This window comes from Erpetoichthys calabaricus, chromosome 12 (assembly GCF_900747795.2).
Source record: "Erpetoichthys calabaricus chromosome 12, fErpCal1.3, whole genome shotgun sequence".
Taxonomy (NCBI): domain Eukaryota; kingdom Metazoa; phylum Chordata; class Cladistia; order Polypteriformes; family Polypteridae; genus Erpetoichthys; species Erpetoichthys calabaricus.
In genome coordinates, this window is record NC_041405.2 from 94,013,394 (window position 1) to 94,027,120 (window position 13,727).

Below are 13,727 nucleotides of genomic sequence, written 5' to 3' on the forward strand. Positions count from 1 at the left end.
ATTGCCCACATCCTAAAGGTGTTCAAGAGTGATTTACAAGGCTAATAAGGTGCTGTATTGTGTGGAGTTCAAATCAAAGGTGATTGTTTTTGAGCTATAAATGTACTAGCAAAGACTCATCTGGAGTGTTATACAAAGTTTGAATTTATTAATTTAATAATTCAATTAATACCAGACATTACTATAAAATTAGTTCTTCACTTAAAATCTAATGTGAAAGACAGATGTTTATTAAAGATAAATTTCATGCTAAGGTTAAGAAGTTTTTCTACACAGAAGACTAGATTGATTAAATTTTACAAAATTCTAATCCATTTAATAGACAGTACTACTTTAGAGACATTTAAGCCTTGACTTCAGGATCTTTTGCAAAAATTTGGTGAATTCAGATTGACAGTCTACAGAGGGCTGAATGGCTTGATTTCATCGTAACTTTCCCTACGTTCTTAAAAACTACAGATTTTTTGACTAACCAACCAGAGTGATTTTGGCTTCTGCTAAAAAATAGACTATTGAGTTTATTTTACAAGCAGTCTTCAGTTCTTTTCTAGTAAATCACACTAAATATTGTAAATCTGTTTTTACCTCTGCAAGTTCAGAGCTGTTACATTTCATTTACTGACTGTTATAAGAGGTCAAAAAGCTGTTTTGGTAAATCTCATATTGATGTAATGATTGGTGAATGTTTTGATTAAGGTAAATCTCAAAAATTAGTCAACCATAGTGTGTTCTAGTGGTTTTAAAAGATCCCAGATAGAGTAATCAATACATTGGAATCATTACAGTATATACCACCAGCAGTGATCCACAGCTGTAATTATTACATATTAGGAAGGAATCAATCTGTATGACAAAAGTGTCATAAATAAATTACATTTTTGTTTGTATTTGTTTCACAGAAAAAATAAACATGTCACTTTAATCCATTTAATTTTCACTTTATAATCACAACCATATGCCTTTGTAGAATTACAGCATTTAAAAGATTAAGTGACGTGTTCATAAACAAAATAAACTGATAAATGTGAACTTAATTTCAGTTTTGTGACTCATAATCCTAAACTCACATTTAACTTAATGTTTTTCACTGCCCAAAAAAAAAAATTCAAATAAACAGCAATACCATTCTTCAATTTGCGAATCCACTGTTTCCGACTTTCTTCATTTTTGGCAAAAACATAAAGAGGACCCTCATCATAGATAATCTGCAGAGAGAGGGAAAAATGATATTATGAATTCTGAAAAAGGAAAAACATATCAAATCAAGGTGGCATGATGGCGCAGTGGTAGCGCTGCTGCCTCGCAGTAAGGAGACCGGGTTCGCTTCCCGGGTCCTCCCTGCATGGAGTTTGCATGTTCTCCCCGTGTCTGCGTGGGTTTCCTCTGGGTGCTCTGGTTTCCTCCCACAGTCCAAAGACATGCAGGTTAGGTGGGCTGGCGATTCTATATTGTCCCTAGTGTGTGCTTGGTGTGTGGGTGTGCGTGTGTGTGTCCTGTGGTGGGTTGGCACCCTGCCTGGGATTGGTTCCTGCCTTGCACCCTGTGTTGGCTGGGATTGGCTCCAGCAGACCCTGTAGTTAGGATTCAGGAGGTTGGAAAATGGATGGATATCAAATCAAGTATAAAATATTGTCTGAATAAGACAAGATACATGCTTCATATAATTTCATGATGTTGTTTTCATTTGTAAATGATTGTGTAATGATTATTGTACATACATAACATCCAATTGCTCACAGTCAGTATTCTTTTCATGCATTGTTTATTACTCTACAAGTGATTAAACCTTCCATTATTTACTAGTTGCTAAAGATATAGGCGATAATAATTAGCAGAAACAGTATTAATGCAAAATAAAAAAACTTTGCTATATACAGTGAGCACAAATAGAAGGTGATTTACAAAGTAATCAATAGCAATCAAAAATAGGAATTCTTCACCATAATTGATGGTTGTTCACTGTACTGAATAGTGCAAGCACTAAAGCAGGCAGTTATTTATCTGCACTTGTACAGAAACTCTTTAAAAATACTTGCGTCAAGCATACATTTGAATTCATATATTACATTAAATGGCATACTCATAAATAAATCGAGACATCTAGGGCAACATGAGCAAGTGAATTTGCTGTATGCTGTAAACAATTTAAATTCAAGGAAACTACCATTCATTGCTAGACTGAAATTTCAACTTTTATTGCTCAACTAACAATAAATAAATGAGAATGAGAGTAATAAAAATCATTACAACAACAAAATTAACAGGAAAGCAACAACTATGAACATTGAGTAGCAACAGTCATCTTACAGGTCTTCAATATCTTATGTGACCACTATTTTTAGCCACCAGTGCTTGTCAATTTTACCACAAAGTGACAGTTAACTTCCAAATCTGTTGTGGAATGACATCCCATTCCTGGAGAACAGCATGAGGAAATTGATGGCCATTAGCTCACTGCTCCAGATGTTCCAGGGATTCAGGGCATCTCAAAGATCTGGAGTACCCCAATACACAAACAAATAGGGGGGTAGGCATCATATGCGCATAGCAGTGATGGACAAAGCAGTCACATCATATACCTTTGAGGTCTGTAACACATCAACACTTGTCCACAATCACTGTTCGATGTTGTTTGCAGTAGCAGGGCTTGCTCGTTCACCTCCCATTGCTTCAGATACCCTTGACCTCAAAACAGAGGCATCTGCGACTACAATGGTGTCAAAAATGCCGCCAATAGCAGGATAACTGGCATTGAATTGTGTGTTCAGACAGGTTCCTTATAAACTTTACTACACCATTATAGATGGTTTTGTTTATGGGGTGCCACGGCAAAAGGCTTATGGAGGAATGTACTTTACAGCACCATATATGCCCAGCACTAAGTGTTACGGTGTGGGGTGCCATTGGGTTCCACACCCTTTTCACGTTAAGTCTACTTCCTAGCAGCTGAACTGTAGGAATAAAAATTGTATTTATTCATTATTGTTGAAATACAAAAGTAAAAACTGTAAAAACAAAAGTTTGCAGTTTGAAAGTTTTGAATTATTTATAATTTTTAAGTTCCCATATAATATGCAATAGAGCAAGATTGAAATCTCCTGCTTTTCTAACCATCATGGTAAGAGATATTTGAGGATACACAGTATATCTTGGATAAATATAAAATATACATTGTAAATATCTTATAATATATAATATATAAGATATATAAATATCTTGGAAATTTGTGAATTTCCCCTTGGGATTAATAAAGTATCTATCTATCTATCTATCTATCTATCTATCTATCTATCTATCTATCTATTGACTAATGCATATGCAAAACAAGCGGCTTCGAATTCACATGCAGCGTCCAAGCAGTTATCTAAACCACACTATTTACCAGTCACCTCAGCATAATATTCAATAGTGAGATGATTTAGATAATTCTTAAAAAAAAGTAATATATAAGCATGTTGACTTACCTTCAGGTGATGACAGCAAAAATATTTGCTATTTAAAAAACAGCTTTTTTAAACATATGATGGCACCATGCAAAGACCTTAGTATATAAGAATGTTTCAGGCCGGTCCTATTTTGGTCTCTGGCATTTCAAGGTTTGTTCACACATTTGCGCTTGCATTTTACTACAGCCACTATTTATAGCTCCAGCTGTTCTAGTGATCCTGTTTGGTGTGTTGTTGTTTTGAGTTTTGCTTAATGTTTAGGGCATTGAGTTTACTTATTGAATTTTGGATTACCATTTTTGACATTTTGTGTGTTTTGGATTCTGCCTTTTGATTTGTGATTTTGAAGGATGTTTGCTTTTGCTTTTATTACTTTGATGTGTGCTCGCCTTCGTGAATTGTGAATTTTTTCTTGGATTTCTGAACTTAATAAAATAAATATGTTATCTTACTATGTCTGCTTCCTAAACAGTTTGCTGATATCTGAATTATCAATTTATGTGATCAATTTTTTTAAAATTTAAGTTTAATAAGCACAAAAACAAGCAACAGCATCCAATTCCTCCCATGGCATCCAACTTCAATCTTCTACCAAATTGCCCTGTAAAAAGGGTCCATATAGGGTACAATTTTCTGATGCCAATGCAGACAGGTAAGAGATGCCAGACAGACACAATAAGCACCAGAGGAGAAAAAGGAATTAAAAAAGGGTAAAATTAAGGATTAAGATTAGTGGTATGGAGCAGACCATCATGCCAACCATCTCTGAACCAAATGAAGAGCATCTTGTCACTTCTTTATACTGGAACCAAATGGTCCATGATGAAAGTTCAAGTAAGGATAAATTAAAGAAAGGATTTCCAGAAATGTACAGAGTGAGTGAAGAGGTTTCCAACAAAAGATGGCAGAGTCGGCACCCAGACAGAATAATCTTCTGCATTCTTGTTTTTCTGTACCTGGTCAACCATCCTCTATAGAGCAACCTCAATCATGTGACTGTGTATAACAAGCATTACCATACAGCACAACTGAATCCAAGGGTGCAGAGGTAGACTGTAGAAGAAACACATTATTATTCAGAAGGGATGGAGGATTATTGTGAAGAAAAAGACAGGAAGTTTAGCCAAAAATACCATGAAGTAAAAATGAAAATGAGCAACCAAAGCCAAATGAGAAAGGCAAAATTGACAGTTGAAGAACAAAACATTCAAAGCTGGAGGATCAAACCTGCCACAGAGGGTTAACCTGAAAGTGTGATTAAGTCCATACACAGTGATGCAGTTACATGACTAGCGTTCAGACATTGTGCAAATAGTGAAAATCAAGATGGTAAAAAATAATGACATTATTTTTTCCATTCAAAACAAAAAAAAACCAAACATTTACAGTGCATCCGGAAAGTATTCACAGCGCATCACTTTTTCCACATTTTGTTATGTTACAGCCTTATTCCGAAATGGATTAAATTCATTTTTTTCCTCAGAATTCTACACACAACACCCCATAATGACAACGTGAAAAAAGTTTACTTCAGGTTTTTGCAAATTTATTAAAAATAAAAAAACTGAGAAATCACATGTACATAAGTATTCACAGCCTTTGCTCAATACTTTGTCGATGCACCTTTGGCAGCAATTACAGCCTCAAGTCTTTTTGAATAGGATGCCACAAGCTTGGCACACCTATCCTTGGCCAGTTTTGCCCATTCCTCTTTGCAGCACCTCTCAAGCTCCATCAGGTTAGATGGGAAGCGTCGGTGCACAGCCATTTAAAAATCTCTCCAGAGATGTTCAATCGGATTCAAGTCTGGGCTCTGGCTGGGCCACTCAAGGACATTCACAGAGTTGTCCTGAAGCCACTCCTTTAATATCTTGGCTGTGTGCTTAGGGTCATTGTCCTGCTGAAAGATAAACCGTCGCCCCAGTCTGAGGTCAAGAGTGTTCTGGAGCAGGTTTTCATCCAGGATGTCTCTGTACATTGCTGCAGTCATCTTTCTTTCCCTTTATCCTGACTAGTCTCCCAGTTCCTGCCGGTGAAAAAAATCCCCACAGCATGATGCTGCCACCACCATGCTTCACTGTAGGGATGGTGCCTGGTTTCCTCCAAACATGACGCCTGGCATTCACACCAAAGAGTTCAAGCTTTGTCTCATCAGACCAGAGAATTTTCTCTCTCATGGTCTGAGAGTCCTTCGGGTGCATTTTGACAAACTCCAGGTGGGCTGCCATGTGCCTTTTACTAGGGAGTGTCTTCCGTCTGGCCACTCTACCATACAGGCCTGATTGGTGGATTGCTGCAGAGATGGTTGTCCTTCTGGAAGGTTCTCCTCTCTCCACAGAGGACCTCTGGAGCTCTGACAAAGTGATCTTCGGATTCTTGGTCTCCTCCCTGACTAAGGCCCTTCTCCCCTGATCGCTCAGTTTAGATGGCCAGCCAGCTCTAGGAAGAGTCCTGGTGGTTTCGAACTTCTTCCACTTACGGATGATGGAGGCCACTGTGCTCATTGGGACCTTCAAAGCAGCAGAAATTTTTCTGTAACCTTCCCCAGATTTGTGCCTCGAGACAATCCTGTCTTGGAGGTCTACAGACAATTCCTTTGACTTCATGCTTGGTTTGTGCTCTGACATGAACTGTCAACTGTGGGACCTTATATAGACAGGTGTGTGCCTTTCCAAATCATGTCCAATCAACTGAATTTACCACAGGTGGACTCCAATTAAGCTGCAGAAACATCTCAAGGATGATCAGGGGGAAACAGGATGCACCTGAGCTCAATTTTGAGCTTCATGGCAAAGGCTGTGAATACTTATGTACATGTGATTTCTCAATTTTTTTATTTTTAATAAATTTGCAAAAATCTCAAGTAAACTTTTTCATGTTGTCATTATGGGATGTTGTGTGTAGAATTCTGAGGAAAAAAAGGAATTTAATCCATTTTGGAATAAGGCTATATATGCAAAAACTTACATAAAAGCAAAAAATACATACATAGAATTGAGAGTATACTACAAAAGGAATGGTTAAGTAGCAGAATCCCAGCCTATTCCTGACAAAAGTGAAGTGTTTTTAAAACAAATCAGCATTATGTGTGGCCTTTATCAAAATGTAATTTTTTTAGCAGTGTACCTTGTGCAGAATTTGCTTTTTTTTCACCTTGGCTCTCTTCCCTATCCATGTGATCCCAAAGCTTCAGTTATATTGGAGCCGTGGCTCTGAGGTGGCCAGTGTTATACTGCAAATTTCTAATCCAAGTAGGTCTTAATTGTGTTTGAAGTGTGTTTAGAGTCATTACTTGGTGTGGACAGAACAATCTGGAGATAAACACTTTCAACAGTGGACTTCAGAAGGGATCTCCCACAATTTTATCTCCTCTTCCCACAACTTAACAATAATGTGTCAGTTCTGGAAATCTTTAGGATTTGAGGGAGTTCAATCTAACACAGGAGCTGCTGAGTTCAACCATTATATTGTGGTTTGGATCAGCAACTAAACATGACAAGGACTCCTTTCAGGATCTGCACTATTCCATAGCATATCCTAGTTATAAATTGACTGTTGGTTTTGCACACTGAGGATCTTTTCTAGATTTTTGATTTCCTAGTAGTTGACATAGGCTGGTCTATACTTATTCCTTATCTCCTAATTTCATTTCTTTTCAAAATGGCTGCTACTATATGCAGACAGTACAATATTTTGATTTCTTTATGTGTGCTCTTATAAATAGTCGAAGCCTATATGGTGCTCTAGGCATGGTGACTGAGTCCCCTTCTCTGTCCATACCCTGTACATATGGAGTACACAATATTTGATTTACCAAAACTGTGGTAAACTGTGGTAAAACTGTGGTGCCCATAGTAGTGGTGGTGGTTTGGAGGGGTTCCTGAGCATATGCCACTTAACTTTCATAAATGGCTCCCCTCAGGTGACAGCGCCCTAGGCAGCCACCTATGTCACCTAATGGATTGACTGGTTCTGGTCTGATATTAAATACATGACAATACCTTATTTAATCTTTTTGACAGTATTATGGTTTGTGTCTGAATTATATAGTAATATTATATTATGCGGTGATTGGGAATCATATCTATAAGTAAGGGGTGGCATGGTGGCGCAGTGGGTAGTGCTGCTGCCTCGCAGTTAGGAGACCTGGGTTTGCTTCCCGGGTCCTCCCTGCGTGGAGTTTGCATGTTCTCCCCGTGTCTGTGTGGGTTTCCACCCAAAGTGCAAATACATGCAGGTTAGGTGCATTGGCGATTCTAAATTGTCCCTAGTCCGTGCTTGGTGTGTGTGTGTGTGTGTGTGTGTGTGTGTGTGTGTGCGCGCCCTGCGGTGGGCTGGCGCCCTGCCCAGGGTTTGTTTCCTGCCTTGCGCCCTGTGTTGGCTGGGATTGGCTCCAGCAGACCTCTGTGACCCTGTAGTTAGGATATAGCGGGTTGGATAATGGATAGATGGATCTATAAGTGACCTGGAAATAACTTAGAGAGGTTGAAGCTGACAGCTAGCCCAAAGAAAAACAACTGTGAAACGGAATGAAGCTCAACAAATATGATTTTCAATTTAGGGAAAGGTCTCATTAAGCACCACGTCTGTAAGACTGGTGTAATGTGTAAGTTTGATTAGGCCAATACTCAGTTGCATTTTGTCTGTCTTTCTGAGGGTGACCAACCATCATAGAAGACTTTTGTTTAGTTATGGGGCACATGACACTTTTCTAACAGAATGAGTTATGACAAACAAAAATTGTATGATTAAGTAGAAACTGGCTTGTTAAGTGGTTTCCTGCAAACTAAAAATATTGTTCTTCTCAAACACTGCCTCATAGATCTTGAATTTTATAAATGTGTATACTCTATGTGTAGTGTAGTCGTACATTTTAGAGTGTGCTCTCATGCATTTTTTATGGTGAAAATCAGCTCGTCTTATATTATGTAAGAACTTCTTACCTAGTGACAAACAATACAACCACTGTGTGGCAGTAAATGAATAATGTAAGTCAGAACAAAAAAGTAAAATTGCTGTCATCCTGGTGATTCTTGTCTTTTCATGTATACTGTTATTGCAGTAGCTCAGATGTCTGTTACTGCAGGAAAGAATGGTAGTTCTATTCGAGGTTGTGTTGTGAGGTTAGGGTCATATTGCATAGGACACACAATGAACATGAATGGTTCGCCCCTTACTTTTTTCAAAAAATGAGCAGCTGGAAACAATAGGATAAAAGCATACGACAATGATTGCATTGCACTTCAGAGTTTTGGCTTGCTAGCTGAACTGAGCTGCTTTGTCCAAGTGTTTTTCTAAGGTAATGTTATTATAAATGTGAAACCATAGAGCCTATAGAGCAGAGGCACTCAACTCCAGTCATGGAGGTCCATAGTGGGTGCAGGTTTTCTGTCTCATTTATTTCAAAACATTGTATTAACATAGATACATCATGATGTGTATACACAGGTTTAAATGGAAGCACATTATCTGAAGAGCTGGCGGTTCCTTTGTCATTTGCACCTCAGTATTAACTGATGGCTGGTTAAGGAAACAGGCAATGATTTAAATCTTAATGCAACTATTTAAAACTAAAATAGGTAATTAAGGATTCTGAATCGTAACAAACGAGTTAACTAAAACTAAGCCCAAAAATATATGGTTTTAGCAGTAAATAAATGGATTCTAATTAAAAATGTTAAAGCAAAAACCCACAGCCACTGCAAACGTCCAGGATTGGACCCGAGTGTTCTAGAGTAATGTTGAATTAGAACGTTGCTTCCTGTGTTCCTCTTTATCCTAAGAAAACATGCACTGGCTTTTCAAGTAGATTTTCATCATCCACAGTCTCCCCTATTCTGAACTGGTACAGAGTTTTTATTCAATAAACATTCATTTATCTTGATGGATAAATGAGTAGCCTGATTTCTTAAGGCCACTGAACCTCTTGTCAATTAAAATGGGTATATAGTTACATGCTTAGAATACACATTCCAGGATGTGTTTTTCCCCTTACCTATTAATGCTGAATTCTATTTTAGCTCAATCCACAAATGTTAGTGAATATATGGAGAGATGAATGGATGTCACACATTGTAAACTACTAGACCAATAACTAAACGGGTCAAAATGATATTTTATTTGATAATGTATTATGCTTGTGTTATACATAGTTCAAATGCAATTTACAAAAAAATGTCACATAGTATGCTATTTTTGTAGTTTATATATTTATAGTTATGCTTTGTCTATAGTTAACCTCAAATATGCTCATCATAAACAATTAATAAACATTATATAAACGAAAGAATACCAAAATATGTAATACAATGACCACAGCCTGAAAAGGCAGTCAAATTTAACTCTGTTATAGTGTTATAGTGTTCCTGGCTGTTAAGCTAAGTTGAAAGAAATATTTAAACAAGTGCTAAGCAGCACACGACCAGATTACCAACTAGATAACATAGAAATTAGCCAATATGTTTCTATACCCTATTGGTCTTTACTTTGATCTTGACTATAAATTAAGTGAAAAATAATGCAATACATTTCTACTTGGAGTTAAATCTGTGATATTAATTCATTTTATTCAACACTTCATATGCACTAGAAAACATTCATTTTGTGTAAAGAAAAGAGATTTGTAATTTGTGTGATTTGCTATACTAAACCATGCTGACTAAAGTGGATGCTGGAGAAGAACAATTCTTGTAGGCTTCGGTCAATGCCACACTCAGTCTGTGATTAAGTATTCATCTATCCATGATAAAACCTGTTTAATCCATTCATAGCCACGAGGACGAAGCCTACCCCAGCAGTGTCACATTCAAAAAGGAAATCAACCCTTGACAGATTGCCGATGTCAGTGACTATCACTTGTCATTAAGTAAGCTCTATGACTAATTCAATTTTCTATTTTTTCATTAACAATGGGTAGAACGATGTTCTATCATCTTTATAGATATTGTAAAGAATGGCATGAATTGGCTAGCATCCTGGCCGAGATCCATATAGATTATTTATCCAGCTGGGAGGCCCTAACCACAGATGGACAATACACATAGATGGGCATATCGGCAGGGATAGTTACTGTTTCCTTTGTCTGTAGTGATTTCAGCATAATGAAAGGACAGAGGGAGACTGCCTCCTGAGGACATGGGTTCCCACAATATACTAAATGGCGTCACCCCTATTGCAAGGGTCCCATTCAGACATCCACAGGGTTGCTTGAAAGTTGTAGTTCTGGAAGATACCCTGTTGGGATCCATAGCTGCTACTAGTGGGTGCTGATGGGAGGAGACACCCCTGTCAGTTGGAGGTTACAGCTGACCTGGAGTTGCTTCCTGACTGCAGTGCTAACATGCTGAAGTACTCCTGAGTCCAACTTAACAGGTAGTGTTCCACCTTATCCAGATGAGTCAGAGTTGACTGATAAAGGACAAATCTCATTTGGGGTGGAGGCAGTGGAGGAAAAGATAAGAAAAAGAAGAAAGAATGATACGAACGAACAAAGGAACAAAGTGAGATTACTGTATTTACTGCTTTTCAGAAAAGGTATTACACGTAATAAAAGACTCATTCTAAAACCGGTACTGCTTGTTATATCTGGTGTTTGGGGTCTGAGACACCCCCTACAAGCCACTGTATACTAATGGAGACTTATAACACTATTTACCACTTTAAGTCACCAGTCTATATGCAGTATATCTTCTTATATCTGGGATAAAACACATAGTATTTCAGCATATTTTATATATAAACCTTTACCTTTCCATTTGCACTGGACACCATTTAAAATCATTTATGAGTACTTCTGTTCTGGAGTAATGTTAAATTACACAGTTGCTTCCTGTATTCTTTTTTATCGTAAGAAAACATGTACTGGCAAAAATCATGTACAGTATATATATTGTCACACATGCATACATGGGAGCCAGCTAAATGGCCTAAATGAGAGTAATTCCCCACCAGACCAGGAGGTGACGGAGTGCACTGACTCTTTTTCTCACTTTCCTCCAGATTGTTCACGGGAAATTCCACCTGGCCCCAATGAAGACACTTCTGTTTTCAGCCCTTGGATGACGTCACTTTATGTTCTGGCTATAAATACGTTACTTCCGGCCCCTTGGATGACATCACTTCCAGTATAGAACCTATGGAAGAACAGCCTTCAAGTTCTGTCCCTTTTGATGATGTGATATCCGGGTCCGAGCTTATGAAAGAGGACCCTTCTGCTTCCAGCTTTGATGACTTAATTTCCCTTTCTGACCTGTAAAGCCGCCATATTCAAAGTAACTCAGCAGTTTGATCTTGGACTCTGATCTGTGCATAACAGTGCTATCTCAACACCCTGTTGCAGTTAGGGTCCTTTTTCTGACTCTTGTCTCTGATTTTTGTGACTATATATATATATATATATATATATATATATATATATATATATATATATATATATATATATATATATATATATGTGTGTGTGTGTGTGTGTGTGTGTGTGTGTGTACTGTATATATATATATATATATATATATATATATGGTTGAATCAGATTGTGACACAGACTTCGAATGCCGTGAATATATATATATATATATATATATATATATATACGTATACGTATATATTGTAAAGGACAGCCGGGTTCCATGCCTGGCAGGGACACTTCTGCTGCATCTGTTCCGGGGGAGCCACCACGCAGCCTCCCTGGCGGATGATGATTCCCCAGCATGGCTCCATGGGACATGGAGTCCTCCACAGCCTGGTTGGGGGCTTGGATGGCCGCCAGGGGGAGCTGCATGGTCTTGGCAGCCCGGCTGGTCAATTCCTCAGCCCCACCCGGAAATGCAATTAGACCCAGGTGATCAAGCACCTGGAATACTTCCGGGTGGAGTATAAAAAAGGCCAGCCACCACCACTGAAGAGAGCCAGAATCGGGAGGAAGAGGACGAGGTTGCCTGGGAGGAGTGGTGGTGCCGAGGTGGAGAGAAGAAGTGTGGTTTGTGTGTTATTTAAGTGCTTGTGGGACTGTGTTGGGCCTGTGGGACACGGGGAAGGCGTGCCCCATGGCTGAAGAAAAATAAAAAACTGTTTGTGTTACACGTGCCTCTGCCTCAATCTGTGCCGGGTTGGGTGCTATATAGCGAACCATATTACAATATACTGTGCATATACACATACATGATTTTAAATAGTGCCCAGTGCAAATGAAAAGGTAATAGCCATATTCTAAGTGCTTTACTTGCAAAGAACCATTGCTAAGTGAACAAGCTAAATACAAACGTCACATTTTTATTGGCGTAATTTTAAGGCAAATTTAAAAAGAAAAAAGAACAGTTAAGCAATACATTGCATATACTGTTAAGCATGAATTAGGCACTGAAGAAACTAATGACTGAATCAAAAATTTGACAGCAACATATCTCTTAACACTAAAGTCACTGATCTCAGGTACAGGTCAAGCTGCTGATACCAAGAACAGAAGGATTATTTTTTAAAAATAAGCTAGTATAAACAGCTTTACAAGAGAACAGAGCACAAGCAAAAAAGAAAAAACTTTAAACAAATTAAGAACATCAGTATTATTCTAAACATAACAGGAGCCTTACAAGAAGATTGAAAAAAATAACTTAAACCTAGGCCTCAAGCCAAGACCAAATAGTTAGATCAAAGAACAGGAGAATTAACGGGGAAATGGGTAACTTAACTCCTACAAGTAACTGAACAAATCGATAAGTTCATGAAGACCAAAAAGTGTCACAGTGATTAATTTGAAAATCCAAAAACAATTTTCTCTTCAGTAATTGGATAGTGTAATCATCTCTCACGGTAGAGTACCAACCTCTGATATCGTTTACATTAAATATGTTCCATTATCTGCATTCTCAATGAAGTGACAGGATTCAGGGTGTTTAATTAGTTAAGTTGTTATGTTATTCTCATGGTTAAAGATCCTACTGCTAGCAGACCATACTGTTTTGTCAATATAAAAATAAATGGTTGAAACAGTATACTGTATCTTTTGTATTACTTTTTTGTTCTCTGTAAAATTTATATTGAAAAAACATTCACTTTTAACAGGATTCTTATAGAAATTTCAGCAGCAGTTACATCTAAAAGGGTGGTAAAATCTGGTTTACTGAAGTAGATCATTTTCATTGACTGTGAAAGACTCTCAAGTCACGTGGAGGTAATACACTTCTTTCTGATATATTTGTGACTCATCTCTCATATCACCACTCACAGTTGAAAAGTAAGCTTGATTAATGAGACTTCTCTCCATCATCTTTGATATTTCAACAA

The 13,727-nt window shown here is 37.8% G+C and overlaps 2 protein-coding genes across 4 annotated transcripts in view; both read right to left on the minus strand.

The window, feature by feature from the left end:
• The window catches only part of LOC127529986 (tyrosine-protein kinase BTK-like), a 143,594-nt gene that overhangs the window by 128,567 nt on the left and 1,300 nt on the right, over positions 1-13,727 (minus strand). Inside the window, 1 exon segment of the mRNA XM_051935462.1 lies at positions 1,124-1,205. The gene's annotated coding sequence lies outside the window, so the exon portion shown is untranslated.
• The window catches only part of btk (Bruton agammaglobulinemia tyrosine kinase), a 91,137-nt gene that overhangs the window by 46,735 nt on the left and 30,675 nt on the right, over positions 1-13,727 (minus strand). For all 3 annotated transcript variants that reach the window (XM_028815920.2, XM_028815921.2, XM_051935461.1), the window contains one exon: positions 1,124-1,205. In XM_028815920.2, coding sequence (XP_028671753.1) covers positions 1,124-1,205 — 82 coding nt within the window. The remainder of the gene's footprint in view (positions 1-1,123; positions 1,206-13,727) is intronic.